Source organism: Hirundo rustica, chromosome 3, assembly GCF_015227805.2.
Source record: "Hirundo rustica isolate bHirRus1 chromosome 3, bHirRus1.pri.v3, whole genome shotgun sequence".
In the NCBI taxonomy this organism is placed as follows: Eukaryota; Metazoa; Chordata; class Aves; order Passeriformes; family Hirundinidae; genus Hirundo; species Hirundo rustica.
The window spans coordinates 109,972,135-109,993,350 of record NC_053452.1 but is presented as its reverse complement, the minus strand read 5'-3'; the positions used below and the strand labels follow the sequence as shown (position 1 = coordinate 109,993,350).

General features: G+C 37.9%; 1 protein-coding gene across 6 annotated transcripts in view; it reads left to right on the top strand.

Annotated features, from left to right (window-relative positions):
• ATAD2B (ATPase family AAA domain containing 2B) overlaps nt 1–21,216 on the top strand; it is a 74,460-nt gene that overhangs the window by 3,587 nt on the left and 49,657 nt on the right. For 5 of the 6 annotated variants that reach the window (XM_040058633.2, XM_040058631.2, XM_040058627.2 and 2 more), the window contains exons 2-8: nt 11,802–11,956; nt 13,398–13,444; nt 14,451–14,604; nt 16,655–16,757; nt 17,302–17,410; nt 18,563–18,679; nt 19,692–19,767. In XM_040058633.2, the coding sequence (XP_039914567.1) occupies nt 11,802–11,956; nt 13,398–13,444; nt 14,451–14,604; nt 16,655–16,757; nt 17,302–17,410; nt 18,563–18,679; nt 19,692–19,767 (761 nt within the window). Of the gene's footprint in view, nt 1–9,016; nt 9,152–11,801; nt 11,957–13,397; nt 13,445–14,450; nt 14,605–16,654; nt 16,758–17,301; nt 17,411–18,562; nt 18,680–19,691; nt 19,768–21,216 lie in introns of those variants that run through there. The other variant, XM_058419795.1, reaches the window with a different exon arrangement.

Genomic DNA, 21,216 nt, shown 5'->3' with positions numbered 1-21,216 from the left:
TTAAAGCATTCTGGCAAGAAAACCTCATCAAAATCTACAGAGACATAGAATTTTTAACACAAGGCTTATAGGTTCAGTGGACTTCAGTAACACTATGAAGTGTCACACTTGAGGATCCTGTGACCATAAGTAGTTAAATTTTCACTTTGTCTCTACTGATGTCTGATGTTTTCAGACACTGAGTTGTGATTGCTGGTAACACTTCTTTGGCAATTGAAATGATTTTTCTTAGTCATCTCAAAGCACAAATCAAAAGTTGATCAAGAATTTATTGTGTAATAAACACTCTTAAATCATGTCAGTGTACTTAGTTAGACATTTTAGAAATGTATACAAGGTCAGCTTAATTTAATTAGCCAAGAAAGCATTAGCAGTGCCTTAAGAGCTACTTGAGGGCACGGTGATAATTGTAACACATGATCCTGGCTAAAAGTAGTGCTGCCAACATTGTTCAACTTGCGCGGTGCAACCTAGAGCTCTCCATTGTACTTAATTGCTAATGGGAGCAATCAGGGGCTGCAGGAGTGACATTGGTGCTGGAGTGTGGAAAGGTAGAGAGCTAAGCAGCGTTTCTGTGCCCTGTGATGCCAGTGTGTTTCAGCATCTCTCACTGTAGTTTCTCAGTCTGTAGCAATAGAAGTGTTTTCTGATTTCTGGGTGGTAATGCAGCTTTTGTAGCATAAACTTGTTGCTACATTTTACTCTTCGAAAAGCCTTTAGTGGTCAGCTGTTGAAAACACAGAAAATGAAAAACTGACTATGATTTCTCTTAAATTTCAAGTTTTAAACATAACCAATAGAGCTTTCTAAAAATCAAGTTTTCCTTTATGAAAGACCCTGATTGGCATATTTTCTTTATTATCTTGGCAAAGTGTCTCATGGTGTTCTGGATGCTCTGGTGTTTAGAATAAAGCTATACAAAAAGTTAGATTTTTCTCCGTATGCTGGATAGTTGACACTTGCTGGCCACCTGTGTGTAAAGCTGTTCAAGAAAAAAGCTCTTGTCCAGTATCTATGTTTTAAAGAACTGCATTGTCTTTGTGTTCGAGCTTGCAGTAGAATCAGTAAAGGTGCTGGGGCTAATGCTTTTGCAGTTCTTTGAAATACATCCTGAAATATAAAGCCTTGTGAAGTTATTCCAAACTATTTAATTTAAAGGAAGATTCCCAGGAAAGCTCATATTTTCAGTGTGTAATAAAATCTTGGGTTCTTTCTGGTTTAGTGCTCTGCTGCTCTTTTGGGATTTAGCAGGGGAAAAACAGTGCTCTAAAATGAGTCGTGCAGGCCATTCCTTGGCTGTATGGTGTTAATACAGCTGTGAGCAGTGGGAAATGGAGCAATTGTTGGAAGCAGTCTTTGTTCAGCTTTCTGTCAAAATACCGTACAGTTGGCATTTGTGATCCTTTTGTGGTTCTGAAGGGCTGTCCTGAGTTTGAATTCTTCTTATGTATCCTGCCAGATCAGTCCTGGTCGCTCTCAGAAGTCAGGACACCTGAAGTGTCCAAGGTTTGTTTTGGGAGACAGCTGTGCATCCTGTTCAAAGCTGGCTCTCCTTGCTTGTCACACTGTTCCAGGGCTTTCAAAGGAAGCAATCTAAGGGTTAATCCAGTGAATGGATAAGACCTCCAAAGAGTACTCAGGAAATGGTGTTGATGTTTCGTGTGCAGCATTGCTTCCTCTGAATATTGGGCTTGTCCCAAAGTAATATTAATAAAAACTGCTTCTCCAACTACTGTCTCTGTCTGAACTTCAAACAGAAGATTTGACCCATGGCTGTGAGACAGCCCATGACAATTTTGCAAGAGTTGCATACAGCTTGAGGTTATGCAAGATAATTAGCTCAGGTAATTATATTCTGATCACCTACATCCCCCTGCAGTTTCAGTTGCATGTATGGTTTTGCACATCCTGCCCTAAATTGTTGAATGTTTGCTACCCTGTGGAAAAGTTTTAATTCCATTTTAATGATGCTTTGAACGATTTCTCTGTAAAACTGTATAAAACCCATCTCGAGTCAAAGTGTGCAGCAAGTAGGCATCAGTGAGCTGAAGCTTTCATTGCTGTGAATTTTGTGTGCTGTTTTGTAGCTGTGACCCTTTGAAAGATTGGCAATTGTTTATTAGCTGTTTAGCTCTAATAGATTACTTTTACTGTGGGTACTATCACTCATGAACCCATTTACTGCAAAGGGAGCTGACAATATGTTTTTATCTTTTTTTTTTGTGTACACTTCTTGCTTTGCTGGTTTTTCGAAACAATTTTTCAGTCTGACTTCACTCTTGAAATACTGTCTTCATTACCTTTGATAGGATTTTCATGCTTTATTTTAACCATTAATTCTGCTTTAAATTGTTCAAGTGTTGGTTTGCATTTATACGTGCTTGGATTCTATTTCTGAATAAATTTAGTTTCTTTTTGCTTGGTAGTTACTAAAACAGGCAACTTTTCAACCGGTTGCAAGATTAATGTGTAATCTTCTGTAAGCCTTTTCATTTTGCACTATGTGTATGCTGTAATAGCTCCAGCTGAACTAGGTATGAGGGAGGCAGCTTTAGTTCTCCTATTAGAAATACAGAACTTAAAAGCTTCTTCAAGTCCATAGTTCTTGTAGCCTGTACTGAATTTTGTGGTTTTACCTTTATGCTTCTAGTAGTGTCTGTTGATGGCCTAACTAGTGTAAAGCTTTGATAGAAAGTTTGTGTCCAGTTGCACTTGGAGCAGATGCTTTGGTTTGGTTGTTTTTATAATTTGGGAAGGGGGCATTTTGCTTTTCTTCAGTCTCCAGCCAGTTCCTTCATTTTAAATGGATAAATAGTTGAGCCAAGCTATTTAAATAACCTGAAATGAAGAAGCTGTTCATTTTCTACATGTGGAAGAGATTACTTGCTGTGAGATTTGTTGCCGTGCTTCAGCAATCCCTCATTCCAAATACTTAATAACTATCCTCTGTTATTTCTTTGATTTATTGTTCAGGCTTCGAATTTTGTTTTTATTGTGAGTTAAATTTCAGTACATTATTCTTAAGATTTCTATCACAGTTGTACACAATTTTAATTTATTTTTTCTCTTTTGAAAATACTTGCTTCAAGTGCATTGTAGCTAGGGGTGCAGAAGTGTTTTTTAATTCTGTTTTTTTATCCATGCAGAAGGCCACCTTCCTAGTTTCCCTTACTACAGACACTTCCTTACTTAGTTTATTGAGTCTATTTCCTGGTCATATCCAGACCTTGGGGAAGAGTCTAGTTGAGGGCTTCTCACTCTTTCTCCTCTTTGTTATTCTCATTTAGATAATTCTGCTTCTTAGGTTTATAGTAGTATTGAAGGAGGCCATGTCCTATAAGCTTTGTTTAGGATGTGACTGTTAAGCAGAAACAAGATGGATTTTTGAGGACTGTGGGTAGGAAAAAACATTTGAATGTTTTCTTTTTTATTCACATTAGAATTGTAATCATTCTTGATTCTCGATTCATTACGTAAATATAATTTCTGCTTTAGAAGTCTTTGTTAGCAGAATCTAGAGACTCACAGAAATAGTTAATGTAGTTCTGACTGAAAATGTGTTGCTTTTAGTATTCCGTTAGTATTAAGGAGGATCAGTGGTTTTAAAAACTTCCCTTAAGTAGATCTAGTAGAAAAACTTCTAAGTGAGGTGTGGACCCCATACAGCAAGTGGAGAACTCTTCTCAGAGGACTTGCTCTTCTGCAGGTGTGTGATTTCACATGTGCTGTGAGCTCTGGCTGTGAACTCTGCAGTTGTGAAAACAACAGACTTGCCAATATTAATGCTTGCCAGGCCATTTGATCAGCTGGATCAGGATCACGTTACTGGTCCAGCTGAAACTAATCCTCTTCTCCACATCCTCTGGCTTCCCCTTGCCTTCCCTCCATCCTTCCGATTTGATTATGGCCTGAAATTTCCCAGTATCATCCTAATTTTGGTGAAGGCAGGGAAGAGAGGAGCGCTCGTGTTGGAAATGCTAGGAGCAGGCTGCTGATGATGGGAGGATAAACCTCAGCTTGCTGTTTATGGCCTCTGTCACAGTTTGGCAGAGGCTGCTCTGCAGGTCACTCTCCCTTTCAATCATGAACCAAGTAACCTGTAGATTGCAAGAGTTTTTTGTGTGTCACACTGAAACTGTTGACAGGCACTCAGTGTGGATATGAACAGGTGTCTTTTTCTGTAACAGACAGAGGGAATGGTTGCAGGTGTGAAAACCCCCAATTAACAGAGCTTATATTTTTAACTTGTAAACTTTTAACTTTTCTCAAAAGCTTTCACATTTATTAAATAACCTGAATTCCAGGGTTGAAGAGTTCCAGGAAATAAAATGGAAATCTGTTGAAATAAAAAAGCAGATCCTCCTGTGCAAGAAATATATTTGATGTTTTTTTTAATCTGAACGAATGGGGAAGAATTTATTCCTCTGAAAAAGTCTGGATGATGGTATTCTTTGTGTTCTTAATGGCTATTATTGACATGAGCATTGTTTAATGAAAAAAAAAAAATAAATACAGAAGCTGAATGTTAAAAGGATTCAGATCATCCTGCGATTGAGGCATTCTTTACTATCATTACCACTAATGAAATACGTTGTTAATAGTTGTTTATTCCAAGATCATCAAGCACTTAAGCATGAACATTATTTTTCCTTAACACCTGTGGAGAGCCAATGTCTGATAAATGACTGTGTGCAAACAAGTGGAAATTAGAGAACTGCAACCAGGAGATGTGTTCTTTTAAGCTGACGTTGTCTTTTTTCAAGCTGTCAGCAAGGTTAATGCATCAGGGCCGTCATGAAACTTGGAGTTCTTACTAAGGTAGGTAATGTGCTCTAATCCCAATACATTTATTTCTCAGCTTCTTGACATTTGAAGGCTGAGGCAGAATGGTTTTGGTTGGAAGGGATGTGGAAGATCACCTCTTCCCACCCCTCTGCCATGGGCAGGGACTCCCTTCCACTAGACAAGGTTGCTCAGAGCCCCATCCAATCTAGCCTTGAAGTAAAAGTGCTTTTACACTGGATTTTTAGGACACAAAGGTAGATGTTCAGCCTGCAGCAGTATGTTGTGTACCATCACAGATACAGTCTGCTGTATTATGCTCTGCCTCAAGTTCAGTCATGTTACCTTCTTTCCCCAGACAAGTGGATCAGGTCCTACCTCTTCCCACTGAGCAGGCAGCCAGTTCTCCCCTGCATGAGGGGCTGAAGGCATTTGCCAGGAAAATGTGGGTTGGGGTGGGGAACACAGGAGCTTGTGAGGATGTGCTGCTGCTGGAGAGAGTGGGTAGTATGGTGTGTCATCCTGAAATTAGGGCATACTGTGGATGTGTAAGGCAAGGTGTGGTACCTGGTTTGAGCATGATCATGGGAGCGCTTCAGCTCATGAACATTTGTACCGAGCATAAGGAGAGTTTTACTCCTTCCCCCCCCCACTTTTTTTGGGGTGAAGAAGCTATAAATCAAAGTGATGAACTGAAGGGATTTAGGATTTATTAGATTCTGGTCAGATGACATGATTATTATCATAAGAAAATTTGTTGATCTAGTAAGTAGAATTTGGAACCAAACAAAACTTAAAATATCTCAAAGAGATTGTGAAGTGTTCTGATTTTTTGAAATTGCTTACTATGCCTAGCCCAAAAATGCATTAGTTTAATGGTAGAAAAAACTAGCTCTTAACCTAACTCTCATCAATAGATCCTAACGCAGATCTTTAATGTGATTATATTTTTAGGAGTTAATGTTTTAATCCACATTTTTTACCTTTGCAGAAACTGATTTACAAAGGAGCAAGTGGCTTTTCCAGAATTACTGAACAGACAGCAGGACAATGTTTTTGGTATATTTTATTGGTGTTTGAAATGTGTTGTAGTTTCAGTGAAAGCAAATTATTTGTTAACTGAATAGCTATATGAGGGCAAGGATGAGACATGAGCTTAACTAATTGGGGTAATGGGAACACAGTCACATCTTTTTCATGAATAACTGTTTTACTTTGGAAAGACAATTTCATATTTATATCTGTGGGATATAAAAGCTTATTAAATGCACTAAATAGGCTGAGTGTTTTAGATCTTTTAATGGACAGCCCATTTCAAGAACTTTGTATGAACTGGCAGGAGAAAAGGCAGACCATTTTTTTTTTCCACATGTATTTTTAAAGTAAGAATCTATATTAATACTCTGTGACATCAAAGAAGTTGTGTTGTTAATCAAAAGATGTATTTTAAATTAGAAAATAGAAAGCTAGAAATAACCAGTGGACCTGGATTTAGTTTCTCCAAAGTCAGTAAAAATAAGATTGAGACATGTCTGAAATTGTTGTCTTTTCAGAGTCAAATGAAGTGGAAAAAGTTACATTTCAATATCAGAAGCTAGGATCTAACTAAAGTTAGATACAGAGGGTAGAGGGTTTTGAAAAGCTGTGGCTGAAACAGATTTTTTTGAAAATATTTATTTCATTGTTATTAGGAGAAAGTAACTTTCAGGGTCTTTTGTGCTTGTTCAGTGGGTAAAAAAGAAAAGCTATTTGTGCATTTAACAAAATGCCAGAGAAATAGGATTGGTCAGCTGAAGATTGTATGTCAGTGCATTAATTTCATGTCTTAAACATAGGAAGAGGCCATAGAAAAAACAGTTGCTGCAGCGTTCAAGAGAGTGGGTTGGAAAGTTGCCTGAGTGAGGAGCTGTGTGAGCAGTGGTGCGAGCGTTCAGGGTGGGGCACACACTCAGCAGGGCGTGCCCCACAAACTGGATGGCGAGGACAGCAAGTTTGACCGTGGTGGATAACTCAGATATTCATGTCTGCATGCCTGTGTCTGAGTACAGACGAACCTGTGGCAAGCCAGACGGAGTCTTTTTCAGAAATTGCAAGGTGTGGTTGTGGTTTGAATGTTATATCATTTCTTACTTGAGAACTCGGTGAACTTGTGTTCACATGCTTGGAGATGCCGGTGGTAGAGATGGTTTGTACTCATCCTCTGTGTTCAAGACTACTGGATTAAGATTATTTTGGGGTGTTCAGACCAGCAGTATAGTGAAGAGTTCTTTAGTTATTCTGTTGGCCAGGAGATTCAACTTAAAAAACAGAAGAAACACCCCCCCCCCCCCCTTTCCCCTTCAAAGATGCTATAAGTAATCTTTGTATTTTAACTTGGGAATTAATCAAATGTCATGCTTTAGCCAGCTGGTTCCTGTGATACACCTGAAGGCACTGTCAGTGAGTACTCCTCTGCTATGTGTGTTCTGCAGTTCTGCTGAAAGACTGTACTGGTGCCATCACTGTTCTAAGAGGGTAAATTGAGAAGGAAGAGGTCAGTTTTATTAACTGATTTCTAGTTTGTGTTTTCCTAAACTTAAGGACTCTACACATTTTAGGTAAAGCTCTGTTAGTATCAAATGTGTGTTTTGAAATTTAGGGATGGATAGAGAAGGGACTACGGGTAATAATGTATACCAGTATATTTGTAGCTTGCTCGTAGATGTGTATTAAACAGTGTTTCTGTCTTTCTCCTTTTTATACAGAGTGGAGAAATCATAGAGATAATACGCAGCTATATATGTTTTCTTGCTTTATTATTAATTTTACCTTTTGTTTCTAGCTATATCAGTACCATTGTTCAAGTGCCTTCAGTGAAGGTGTATTAGTTTGTTCCCCACTGCCTCTGTCTAAATTGAATCTTAGCTCAACAGCTGATTTGTGGTGTTCATTCAGCTGTCACATTCCATTTTACTCTTCAATCCGAAGATAATGAAGACTGTGTTTTGCCAGTCTAGACCATGGATGGTATCCTGTTAATGCCAGTTATTTCCTTACACATTATTAGCAAGAGTGCTTTCCGTGAGAGGTGGTTCTGGTTGTTCTGGATCCCAGCTCATTTGCTGGGTCTCTCTTTTCTGTTGGATCAATGCAGTTGAACTAAATTCTGTTTCTCTCTTCGTACCTTCTGACACTATGTAAAGTCATTTTTTGATTCTTCTGTGCTTGAGTTTTCTTTGTTACATTGGTATGCTTGAAGGCAATTTCTGACATGATAAAGATTTTATTAATTCATATTCTCTGCATTCTCTCAGCATGTGAGTGCATTTGCTTCAGTGCCAGTGTTTCATTAGGAGCTTTGAGTTCAGTGCATTGGTTCCTACTTCTGCAATTGCATTATTAATTTCTTAATTTTTAAGTTTGAGACTTGTATCATATCTTTCTAGTCCCAGAACATTTTCATGATACCTACTCTGAAGTAATAAGTTTCTGGGTTGAAACTGTAGTGCTATTTTTAATCATTAAAGGTATAAATGGTTTGAGACCCAGCTCCTTGAGGGAGCAAGTTGGATGCTGTGGAATCATTAGACCTGTTTTGCTATAAATGGGAGGAAGCAGTGGATAGACTGCTCTCTGTATAAGCTTCCCAAAGTGAAATTAATTTTCTCTCTTGTTCTAGTGTATCCCAGTTTGGATAATCTCTTGAGTGTTATGAAAACTCTATCTCTGTATTTTACTGTGGCTAGTGAAGGTTCTGGATGGTAGTTTGACTTGAATCCCTAGAGCCTGAATTTTTAAGATTGTTAACTGGAAGATGGAACTTGGATTCTTGTTAATATATTTAAAATTTCAGTGATTTCAGCTTTGTAGTAGCTTTGTCACTACTTCATGGTAAAACATTTTCTGTGTTAATGCATCTTACACAGCATGTACTCTGATGTAGGTTAGTATTTGGACTTGACTGTCTTAAAATTTAACTTGGTTTGTACTTGCTGAGTTTGTGCATAGAGTTAATACGCAGACAAGTGAGGCTCAGCTGAAAATAATAGCCTAAACAAAGAATAACCTAATTAAATAAACCCCTTAATTGTTAGTCTGGCTCCTTAGGCAGCTGCTAGGAACTGATCGCTCATGTGATCACACTGACAGCCTGCTCTTCCAGTTTCTGAAGCTATTTGCCAGTATGCGTTCATTTTGACAGCATTAGAGATCACAAAGATACTCAACTTTTATGAATTTTGTGAATATTTGTAGAAGAGGGAGACCTGAAGTAGCAGAATTTGTCTCCATTGCCAGTATTTTGTTTGAACTGCCGGCTGACAGGACAAGATCCGAGCTGAAGTTGAGATTTGGGACCGGAGGCAAGGCACTGGAGGAAATGCAGAGACAGGTGATGATAGGGGACTTGGAGGAGTTTGGCTTTTTGCATGGAAAGGGGTGGAGATGGAATACAGGAACCTGTGCATTACTAATTTCACTCTTGACAAATAGCTTTGATGTTACCCCTTGTAAAGCTTTGTTACATGCTGCTTCATCTTTCCTAGTTTCATTTTCTCTGTCTTGCTTAGCTGGTTTTAAACTGGTTCTGTGGCTTACCTTGAAACTCTGCTGCTATCCTTCACAGGGGAGCTTGAGTTTCGGAAAGGAGTTACTGAAATTGACCTAAGCAGGGTTTTTCTCTAAGTATTTGTCTTAAGTATTTTCTCTAAGTATTTCTCTAAGTCCACAAGTAAACTGATGGCTGAATAAATCGAAAAAGCGTATGAAAAATACTTACAGTGTTCAGAAGTGATTATGCAGGCTATTAAAAATTTGTAAAAAGTTGTTATTTTGTCGTTTGAGAGTGTTATGGAAAACAGCCAGGTGCTGCCCATGTATTTTATAGTGCTATGCAGGGTGCAGATGTTTTGTATTTAGGAATGGTGGTAGTCATTATCTTTGGTACTTGTCTGATCCCTCAGTGAAATGATTAAGATCACTGACAGGGTAGGAAGTTCATTTAGCAGAAGGAAAAGGAGCTTTTGAAGTTTTACTGAGCTGGTCTGGTTTATGGGTGGATTAGAGAAACATTGGAAGAAGATCCAAGGAGGTTGGAGTGGTGCTGTGTAGTCAGGCAAGGGAGTGCATGGACTCTCCTTGTGTCACAGTGGTGCTGAGCTGTCTTCTCAAACTGCACCCATACATTTGAATTTCTCTTTCTAAATACTGTGCTGTGATATTCTGTCTTCCTCTCTTAAAAAATAAGCCTTTTCTTTTTTAAATTTTCTTGAGTATGTGACATGTGATGTTGAAGTATCTGGAATACAAATCAGATTGTTGTTCTTAATAAGCCTGATGAACAAAAGGGACTTCTGTGGTCACCTCCTTGTGTTTAAGTAAAATTATCTCTTTGTCATTGTTCTAGTTCTTACTGACAATTCCTGGACCTTAATATTTGATATTTGGTTCTCTATTGTTGCAATAAAGGTTATTCAGTGTTTTAATCATAGAATCATAGAATGGTTTGGGTTGGAAGGAACCTTAAAGATCATCTAGTTTGAAAACCCTTGCCATAGGCAGGGACACCTTCCACTATCCCAAGTTGCTCAAACCCCATCCAACCTGGCCTTGAACACTTCCAGGGATGGGGCAGCTTCTTTTGGCAACCTGTGCCAGCGTCCCACCACCTCACAGGGAAGAATTTCTTCCTAATTCCTAACCTAAACTTGCCATCTGTCAGTTTAGAACCATTCCCCGTTGTACTGTCAATACATACCCTTGTTAAAAAGTTCCTTTGCAGGTCTGTTAGAGCCCCTTTAGTTACTGGCGGGTTCTATAATATCTCCCTGGAGCCTTCTTCAAGCTGAACAACCCCAATTCTCTCAGCCTGTCTCCACAGCAGAGATGCTTCAGTCCTTGGATTATCCTTCATAACCTTCTCTGGTCTTCACTCCAGCAGGTCCATGTCCTTCATACGTTGTGGGCCCCAGGGCTGGACACAAGACTCCAGGTGGGATCTTTGGAGCGGGGACATAAGCAGGGAGAATCCCCTCCCTCTACCTGCTGCCCATCTTGGTGCAGCCCAGGATACTTTTGGCTTTCTGGGCTGCAGGAGCACATTGTGAGGACCTTCTTGTCAAGCAGCCCCCAGGTCTTTTTTCTGTGGGCTGCTCTCCATCCATTTTCCCCCCAACCTGTACTTGTGCTTGGGATTGCCTGGACCCAGGTGCAAGACCTTGCACTTGGACTTGTTGAACTTCATGAGGTTTGCCAAGGGTCCCACTGGATGGCATCAAGACTGTTTTGATGAGTTAAAAATTGTAGTTAGTAGAATCGTGGTTTTATGTTTTGTTGTGGCAGTTCACCTAAATAGAAGCAGATCCTCTGAAGTCTGCTGTCTGTCCATTTCTTGTGCATAACTTCGAAGTAATCCCTTGCTACTATCTTGGAATTTCTTCATCTGTTACCTTTGATAATTGCAATGAAAAAAAGGCCCCTTTTGGTACTCTTTAGGTGCTTAGAACGTGTTAAGAGTAATGTAGTTAGTGTGCATAATATTGTTAATGGACATGCTGGACATCTCCTGGCTGTGTGCTGGACAGTTTGATTGATAGAACAAGATACTGGAAAACTGTTAGAGGAAGGGTGTTTGTTTAAGTGTTTTAAAGACAAAGACAACATCACTGGACTAAATAATTGCTATATTTTTAAGTATCTTAATTTTCCACAGTCCTTTTCTCTCTTTATGGCATTACTAGCTCTTTTGCAAGTAAGGTGAGAATAGCAGCGTCATGTATGATATACAAAAAATACAACGGGTTATAGAAACAATACTTTTTCAGAAATACAGCAAAACTGTTATAGAGGTTCAGTATTTGAAATTAAATATTTTCAAAGCTTCTGGTAATGTTTTCAGAAAAAACACTTTTAATATTTCACACAGGTTGGTCACGAAGAGTTTGACAGACTTTCCTTTTACTGAGCTGAAGTTTACCCTTTTTCTGTAAGAATATCTGCAAATGAGCCAATTAAGTGTGATCTGATGCATTTTTTCTTTTCAGAAAGATGAAGGTAGTGATGCTAGTTTGAGTGATAGCCACATATCTCCTCCTGCCAAACGTACCTCAAAACATGCTGATCCTGTGTGCAAAGACAAATCAAAATCACGCAGTACTGGGCAGCGAGAGGAATGGAGCATCTCAACTGGACAGTCCAGGTAATTGGTGCCAAGAGAAGAAGGAACTCAGACCAATTTTTTTCTGTATTGTTATCCCACTTATGCTATTTCTGCAGTGAGCTGCAGTTCAGGAGTGTACTTTTGAATGTTATTTTCACGCAGTTTTCTTCAGTTTAAGACTCCAGGAATGTGGATTGCATCAATTGTCTCATCTCTAGTTCCTTTCTATGCATATTTGTGCAAAATATATAAAGTAATTTTATTTGAGATGCAATCTGAGTTTTAGATTCTTGATGCATCCAAATTTAGTAATGTAATTGGTATTTTTATGTACTCAAGCTGTAGAAGACATGACATTTTAATTAGGGAGTCAGTGTTACCATCTTTAGGGAATGGGTAACGGTCAAGTTTGTTTCTATTGTTGTTCAGCCTAGTAAATAAATTTTACTGAATATTTCCATAGTTCTGCCACATTTTTATAACTTGAAGCAGAAGTAATTAGTTTTATTTTATAGCTCTGATTTAATAGTATTTTTCAAACATCCTTGTGTTCATAAGGTTCCTCACATGATTACAAGGTAACTGTGAGACAGTGTACACAGTATGTTCCTGATCCATGAACTTTCAGTTAATACTGATTCTTTTGTAGATATCTATTTCATATTTATGTACATGTCAAAATCATTCTTGCAACAATTTTTATGTAAGAGTGACTCTGACACTACTGGACTGTCAACTGCTAGGATGAAGTTAGCTTAAAAGCTTTGTAAATCTCAAAGTAGACTTCTCATGTTTATTATTCTCTTTTAAAACAGAATGAATTAAATCTAGCATATTAATGTGTCATGGTCATTGGGGATGTATTGAAATTCATGTCCCTGTGTTCTTTTGTTTGTAAGGGTAGACTTTTACTGGACCTCTTAGAAATGTCAATATACAAAAAGAAATATTTAAAGCAGCTAAGAGAATTTAGACCATTGTGTCAAATGAAATTTGGCCAGGGTACTGAAAATCATATTGTGGCTCATTTATAACCCACTGCAACATGTCTTTGCATCTGAAGTTTTATGCAATTTCTGCCAAAAACCAAAACACTGTGCTTAATGGTGATCTTGAGTCACTTAAGACTTTTTCCCAAAAATTCTGTTACTTCTGCTGGTTTATTCAAGGTGTTGGACTGATGAAGAGCTATACCAGGGTTCTATTCTGAAATTTAATGAGAGAGTTAACAGGACAAGGGTACAAAGAAAGATTAGGGAGATTTATCAAAGAGATACTTAGACAGTTGGGGGGATTCATATAATTGGTTTTGAGCAGTTTTGTTCTTACTAAGATATTGAGCATGAAGCAGACTCTTCCAAGGCTATGTCTTACAAAGGCTTTAAAATCAGAGTATCACAGTTAAAGTTGTATTTTCACTGTATGCCTTTTGCTTAGCTGAGGAATATTAATGTTATTTGTGTGTCTAATTGTCTCCTAGGTTAACTTCTCAGCCTGGTGCTACTCTACCAAATGGACGTAGCTTATGTAAGTGAATTATAGCAAAACTTTGTATCAGCTTTTACATTAAACAGTTTTATGTCAACGATTTTCAGTGGCATATGTTTTTGATAACTTTACTGATTCCTTTGACCATTTTGACCAGAAAAGTTATTGCTCAGTTTTCTCCTGTTGCTTTCTTGGTTACTTTCTGTGGATATGGGAAACATTTTTAGATTAAAGTCCATTTCTCTTCTCAATTCAGACCTCTTTGGCCATGATCTTGATATTTTCCTTAATTCACAAATTACTGTTATGAACTAATTTTGGCCTTCCTCTCTCAGTTGGTCTCTTTAATTTACTTAGTCTCTTTGCTCATCTGAAATTTGGCCTTCTGTGGTTCTTTACATAACTCTATTGCTTTAGAGAGACTTGCCTTGTCTGCAGCTCCTGCTACCTTGAGCAGTCTCCCTAAGAGCTTGTACCTTACAAACTTGCCATTTCATTGCTTATCTCAGCTAAAACCACTTTGCCTTTTGTGTCCCTTTTTCATCAGTTCTGTCTTGTTTGATTTTGTGTTGGCTCTATGTAAGTGTTACTTCATTAAGCGTATTTGGTATTTCATTATTTATTGTGGTGCCTAAGGAACAATTAGCAGTGGGATCTCTTTGGCAACTGTACAGAGTCGCTGGAATAAGTGTGCTTGTAAAGTCAATATGTTGTATTTGACCTTTTGATACTGTATTTGAAAGACTAAGAATTGAAGCTGTTGGCCTAGTGTGCATTTTAGTATTGATGTTAACTTAAAAATATTGAATGCCTAATTGAATGCCAAATTTTCATCCTAAAATAAGATTATCATCTAAGGAAGCAATCTTGAATATGCTGAAATAACTTTTAGAAAAACTTTGATAGGAATTAAATACAGTTCTTTAGTTCATACTGTGCTTAATAAGTACTGGTTCGTTGTCCTTGCTAAATATTCTCTTATTAATTCTTGTTTGTGAAAATGTTATTTCCTGCATTTTGAAGTAGTAACACAAATTTCTCTTAGCTCTCAAAAGCCACCCCCTTCGAGGGGAAAAAAAGGGAGATGGGGACCATGCTTGCATAAACGGAGATATAGAAGTCAGAAAAAGTTGTCGGTCCAGGAAAAACAGATTTGAAACTTTGAATCAGAGTTTATTGTTTGATCAGCTAGTAAACAGGTATGTGGGGATATTACAATTGTATTCATAAAGCATCTTAATGATTTTTTTAAAATTAGAAACCCCTGTGTTCCAGTGCCATGTCTGTGTTTCACTGTGGGGATGCATTGAGACAAACTACACTGTGCTTTGAGTTACAGCTGGGTAACTTTGTGCTGTGACTGCCATGGTATCCATGCTCCAAATGCAGAGCAGCTTCCCAGGCTTTCATTAAGGAGTAAGTTACTCTGTGTTTACACTTGGATAAAGCTGTATGTTGGCAGTTACTGCAGAGTGCCTGATGTGCTGTAAAATCCACGCCCTAGTTTGTTTCTTGGTAACCCGTTTATGTAGTGATACTTTAAATGTCATGTAAATTGGTGATTAGCAGCAGTGCTTGGAAGCATTCTAGATTTTGCTTGTATGATTTTGATCATACAAATATCAAAAGTTTGTAGCTTTCTTTTGTTTTTGTTTTTTACCATTTATTAGTAATTCACATAGGGTGGGTATCACTTTTTGACATTTACTGTGCAGACAAAGTAGGTCAGAAAGGGAGGCATGGTCCGTTCTGAGCATAGGAATGGGAGCCAGAAATGCTTTTTTTGAAATAATATTTCTCTGAAGTCCTGATCTTCCCACCTGTAAAACAGGTTTTAGCAGTCACATCTGTGAGAGACTGCTTTCTCTAGTGCTGGAAAATTATTTAAACATAAACATTTAATTTTCAAGTATGGTCTTTATTTTTAAATGTATTAAGTTGAATCTTTTGTGCATTTAATTTTCTTTTTTGACTTGCACAGTAACTACTTGTTACCAGCTTGCAAACTTATATTGAGTTACATTTAGTTTTCTAGTTGCAGTTGAATCTTTCTCTCCTCATCAGCAGTAGGAAAAAGTCTACCATGAGGGTTGTAGTTTGATAAGGTCATGGTACTGAAGTTTTTAAATGAGGTTATACTGATAAAAGTGTGTCCCATAATCGTTGGAGGTTTTTAGGAACAGGTTAGACAAAAGTCTGGCAGGAGTGATTTAGGGATTCTGTAGTGTGCTCTTGCCTGGCAGAGCACATAGACTTCTCCAAGTCCCTTCCAACCCTATTTTCTTTGGTAGCAAACTGCAGCATGATTTTACTTCAAATGGGTCTGTCACACATCACAGGTGTTTTGGAGGAATTGTTTAAAAGGAGAGGAGCTCCCATAATGAAAGTGTGAGTTCACTGAGTTACATCACCAGAACTTCCACACTCTTCTTTCTAGGCAGTCCTTCACCCTTTAGATTTACTTTTAAACAGCTTGAAAAAAAGGGAAATGAAGGTTTCTGTCTTCTTGCAGATATTATACAAATATGGTAGAATTCCAGTTGAAGGGTACTCTAATCGCCATGGAGAGCAGTAACACCGTCTTCAGGACAGGTGGCCAAATAATTGACTTGGCCTGGCTAATACTGTGTTGTTCTCTTCTTGAGCAATGAAGCATCTTGGCCAGGGTTATCACTTACGTACCACCGTTGTTTTGACAGCTGTTTACAAATACTCCAGATAATGAAAATGCTGACTAAATAGTAGATGAGAAATGGTAGTGAAGTCAAACACTGAATGATGAGATTCTGGATGTTACTGATTTAACAAAAAGAAAATCCTTTATGTTCTAGTGTCTTTTTGAGGCCAGGGTAGGAAACTGTGAACCTTATGAGGTGGAGGCATTAATTGCATTCCCATTATTATAATTATATAGGTGAAAATCTTTACTTTCGTATTTTGCAAATTTAATCTTACCTGACCTCTAATCCAATGTCTAAGCAGCTGCAAATTTATATTCTACAATTTAAACTGAGCCAAATTCTTGAAAAAAGCTTGTTAAAATAATGTCTAATTTGAACCCCAGACTTTAGTAGCTGCAGCATTTCTTCTTTTACATACTTGTTAATTTATATTCTTTCAGTTTTATTATGGTTAGGTTTGTAGTTAACTGATTGACAGCTCAAGGTGTTGAATGCTATGTCCAAACTCCTGCATGTTGCTGCTTTACAACTGATGTTTTGTGTGTGTTAACTGTTGCATGTACTTTAGTACTGCTGAAGCTGTCCTGCAGGAAATGGATAACATTAACATCAGGAGGAACAGGCGATCTGGGGAAGTGGAACGGCTGCGGATGTGGACAGATACAGAATTCGTAAGTGTGGAATTTCTGAGGTCTTGGATAAAAGTCATATCAAGGCAGAGCGTGTTTGTTTTTACAAATACCATGCGTTTGTCTGTAGCTCTGTCTAAAGGTTTATGATTTTCTTCAGTGGATAATATTAAAAACATGATAAGTTAAACTTTGATAAACTAAAATTCAGAACTAAATTAGTGGATATGCTTTACATTGTTTTCTTTATTGATAAATTCACTGTCATGCTCTCATGATGTGCTGTGGTGGTTCTTTGGTTTGAAGCATACTCTGATACCCTGGAAACAGGACCAGAGTCTGCCATCTGCTTTTTTCATGAAAACTTGATACTGATGTTACTCTGTATTAGATGGACTAGGTACTGTCTGAGAGATTTACTTTAGCATCTGTTAAATGAGACTGCTTTTGTAGTCTACCTATGAGGAGCTCTGCTGGAAAAACACTTGAGGTCTAGAGGTTGTGTGGAGCATTACTTACTGCCTTAGGACTAATATTGAGTGGCATGGGACAGTATTGATGGGAGTGCATGTGGATTTTATTCCAGGAAAACATGGATATGTATTCTCGAGTGAAAAGGAGGAGGAAATCACTGAGGAGAAATAGCTATGGGATTCAGAACCACCATGAAGTGTCCACAGAAGGGGAAGAAGAAGGTATGGGTTGTAAAAAATCTTGGGGGCTTGTCCAAAATACTTAAAAATGAAGTCCTCCTACCCACAAGATAGCAATATATTGCACTACAGAAAGCAAAACAAATCCTGGTTTCTAAATGTGTAGTATATTTCCTTCCTTCTGTTCTTTGTAACGCTAAGTAATTGGAGCTTTCCTTGTATTTGCTGTAACAATCCTCTGATGGAAGTCAGGATGTGATGAATGTAATCTACAACTGTGTGTATTCTACCTGACTTGATGTTTCTCATGTGCTGAGTGGCAATTAACAGAAAGAATTTGTAATAGTTAGAATTTGTAATAGTTATTCTTTTAAGAATATCTTCCTTCCTTTGGAGGAAGATATTCTTTAAAATCTGCTTTCTGTCCATTGACATTTTAGAAGGCTTGTAGGTGCACAGCTGTATTTGAAATTCTACTTTCCTTTAAACATTTGAAACTGGTCAATGGTTTCAAAAATTACCAGGAAAAAAGGGATTGTGCCTAGCTTTGATGGCCTCATCAGCATCATGCTTGGCCTCCTTAAGAAATCAGACTTCAGGCATCCATAGAGGTTTCTGCATACTGCATCCCAGTTTTTACTAAAACTGCAGTGGAAAGTATGGTTTGTCCCAATGAATAAGAATGCAATCCTAGTTCTGAGATACATGGATGGAAATTCTGATCCTGTTAACAGATCGGTCTAGGTTGTGCTTTATACACAAATTATATCGACTGTATTTCTGTGTTCTTTGCTTTGTGTAAAAATGATACTGTGAATCATAAAGTTGTACTTATTTTCATGCTGTGTCAAACATTTGATTTTTTTGAGGCTCCTGTCATTATACTTAATTTGAAGGATAATTATTGAAGGAAAAGTACAGTGGGTAGAAATGATACTTGAAGTATTTTACAACTAAAGGTGTTTTGAATACATTTATCTTTCTTTTGCCTTTCCAGAATCTAGTGTGAAAAACTAGAAGGAAATTTGACAATGTAGATTTATCGTGGTCTTCAAATTTCCGGTGATTTGCCAATTAGTGTTAATTAGGAAATGGGCAGTAATTCTTAGTGATCATTAAAATATTAAGTTTTAGGATGAAAGTAGCTCTGATGTGAAGTGGAAGTGTTGTAAAAATGTTTTTACCCCCCAACAGAGTCTCAGGAAGAAGATGGAGATATAGAGGTAGAAGAAGCTGAGGGGGAAGAAAATGATCGGCCATATAATCTCAGACAGAGAAAAACTGTTGAGAGATACCAAGCCCCTCCAATAGGTGAGGAACCAGACAGTGCTTGACCTGCAGGAATGCCATGGATGTGGGGAGGGAATAGTTGGATGGCCTGCTTCTCACCCCTGACAGAGTAACAGGGATGCAGCACTGTGTGTTCTCATCCTGACCTGTTGTGGTTCACCATGTGGATGGGACTGCTGGGACACAGTCTGTCAGTCGTGGTGGCATTGCTGCCTCATTGAACTCTGCAGGTACTGCCCTGTGCTGGGCTCAGGGTTGGAGGTGAATGGGCTTTAGGTCAAAAAATACTTGGCAGAAAGCAATCTAATAAATTAGGTGATTACATATCACCTGTTATGTCTGCTTCTCTTCTTGAATGGTAAGCCTAATTCATAACTGTGGATAAATGGCGTAGAAGCAGTTACCACAAATGAGAAATCCAAAGTATTTCAGTTGGAAGGAATCCACAGTGATCTTATAGTCCATCTGCCTGGCTGCTTCAGGGCTGACAAAAAGCATGTTATTCAGGTCATTGCCCAAATGCCTGTTACAGCAGGCTTGGGGCATCAACCACTTCTTTAGGAAGTTGTTGCAGTGTTGGACCACCCTCTCAGTAAAGAAATGCTTCTTCCTGTCAAGTTTGAGTTTCCCTGATGCAGCCATTAACCATTTCCACAAGTCAGGGGATCATAGAATATGATTTCTCTGATAGAGAACTGCTGTGGTTTATTTGTTCAGTGAAATTTCGAGACATCCCATATTATCAGCTATGAAGAGGTTTCTGTATGGAGTTTAACATCCTGCAAATAAACTCAAAGTGCTAGTGCCTTGGATGAGTTACATTCTGTGCCATGACAGTCACTGCTCTGAGGAGAGTGAGGATGGAATTCCCGTGCCTGCATCAAGCCACGTACAGTGATAGTGACAAAGCCCCCTGCCCAATTCTTTCCTTAATTTAGGCTTTTGGAGAAACCTTATTGATGAAAATTGATAACCCAACACTTCTGTGCTGCATTTAGGTTAGTGTATTATTCTTTTGTTATTGATGTTACAGTGCCAGCTCATCAAAAAAAGAGAGAAAATACGCTGTTTGATATTCACAGATCTCCTGCAAGAAGAAGCCATATCAGGTAAATGTCAGTCTTTTGGTGTGTAATTGTTTGCTTTCCTTTAGTACCTTCTGGTAGCTTTTGATTTTCAAACCATTCTTGAGTGAATTGTGCAGTTCATTCACGCATGTGAGCAGGTCTTGAATTGTATCCTACGTTCAGACCCTGATCAGCATCCAGACAGGAGTGTCACAGCACTGTCTAAACCCACTAGAAGCTTTGTGCTGAGCAGAATGGAAACAGGTGTGCTTCAAGTACTGGAAGGAAGTCTGCATGGCACACTGTAGCTTTCTCTGTAAGACCATATGCTTAATATTTAAATCCAATGCATCAGTTTAACAAATAACTCCTTCCAGATCTACAAAACTGAGCAAAGCAGGTTAATGTTTTTTGTCTTCTTTCAGTTCAAGTTTCATCCAAGAATTATCAAATTTTTAATAAAGTATTTAGCAAGCATAATTTTTTGACTCTTATGTTTTGTGTCGAAGAAGTCTGGAATGTACAAAGTTGTCTTGGAAACTGTCAGTAGGCTTTATGTAGCAAATCTGATGAGATTACAGCTTAAAACAATTTTTAAAAAATAAACTTACCCAAAGCTTCAAAAACACAAATCTGTCCATGAACAGAATCTAAGTAAATGACTACTAGTCATAGCTGAAACTCATGTCTTATTACTCAATTTAATGGGCGTAGTGAAAATATAAAAGTAAATAAAGTATTAGCTGAATCTTAGGATTCTAAAGTTTCTTTGTAATACAGATAAGAGTAAGTTGTTTTGCTTTTTTTCCTTGAAGAGCATATGACATTTTTTTGGGTAATCTTTGGAGTTGTACTTGTACTTATTATTCATACGTGAAGAGTGTGAAAGTTATTATCCCTTTGGTTTTAACCTGCTCATTACTTGGCCCTCATTTTATCCCTTATTGTCAGGACACTGTCATAAGAAGTCTTCCCAATTGCTTGATATTTTCTTTGATTTTTTTTGAAATGGATCTCATTTTTGGTCATTGAACAGTAAAACTGATAGGCCATGTTATCCATTGGCAAAAACCAGTTAATTCAGTTAATGATAATGTTCATACAAATAATGCATCTCACTATGTTCACTTAAAATCCAAGACATTTTACTAGTAACCAACTTCTTCATGCAAACAAGTGCTGAATATTTCAAGCCCATATCAAACTCAACACCTTTTTGTACAGAAGATTTAATGTACATTCTCTGATATTTCAGAAATACTCAGTTTTGTGAAATACTGTCGTGCTAAAATAAGAAATGGTTCATTCAGGCTTTGGATAGTACTTGGATTTTACTTGGATTCAAATCAGAAGTACAGGTGTTTTGAGAGCCCGTTCTGCTATTCAGAATTAATAACCTCATAAAAAGAGATCATATACTTTGTGAAGTATGGAATTTTTCAAAGAGTATTTAAAGGAAATCATGAAACTGAGTGAGGAGACTTTGGTATG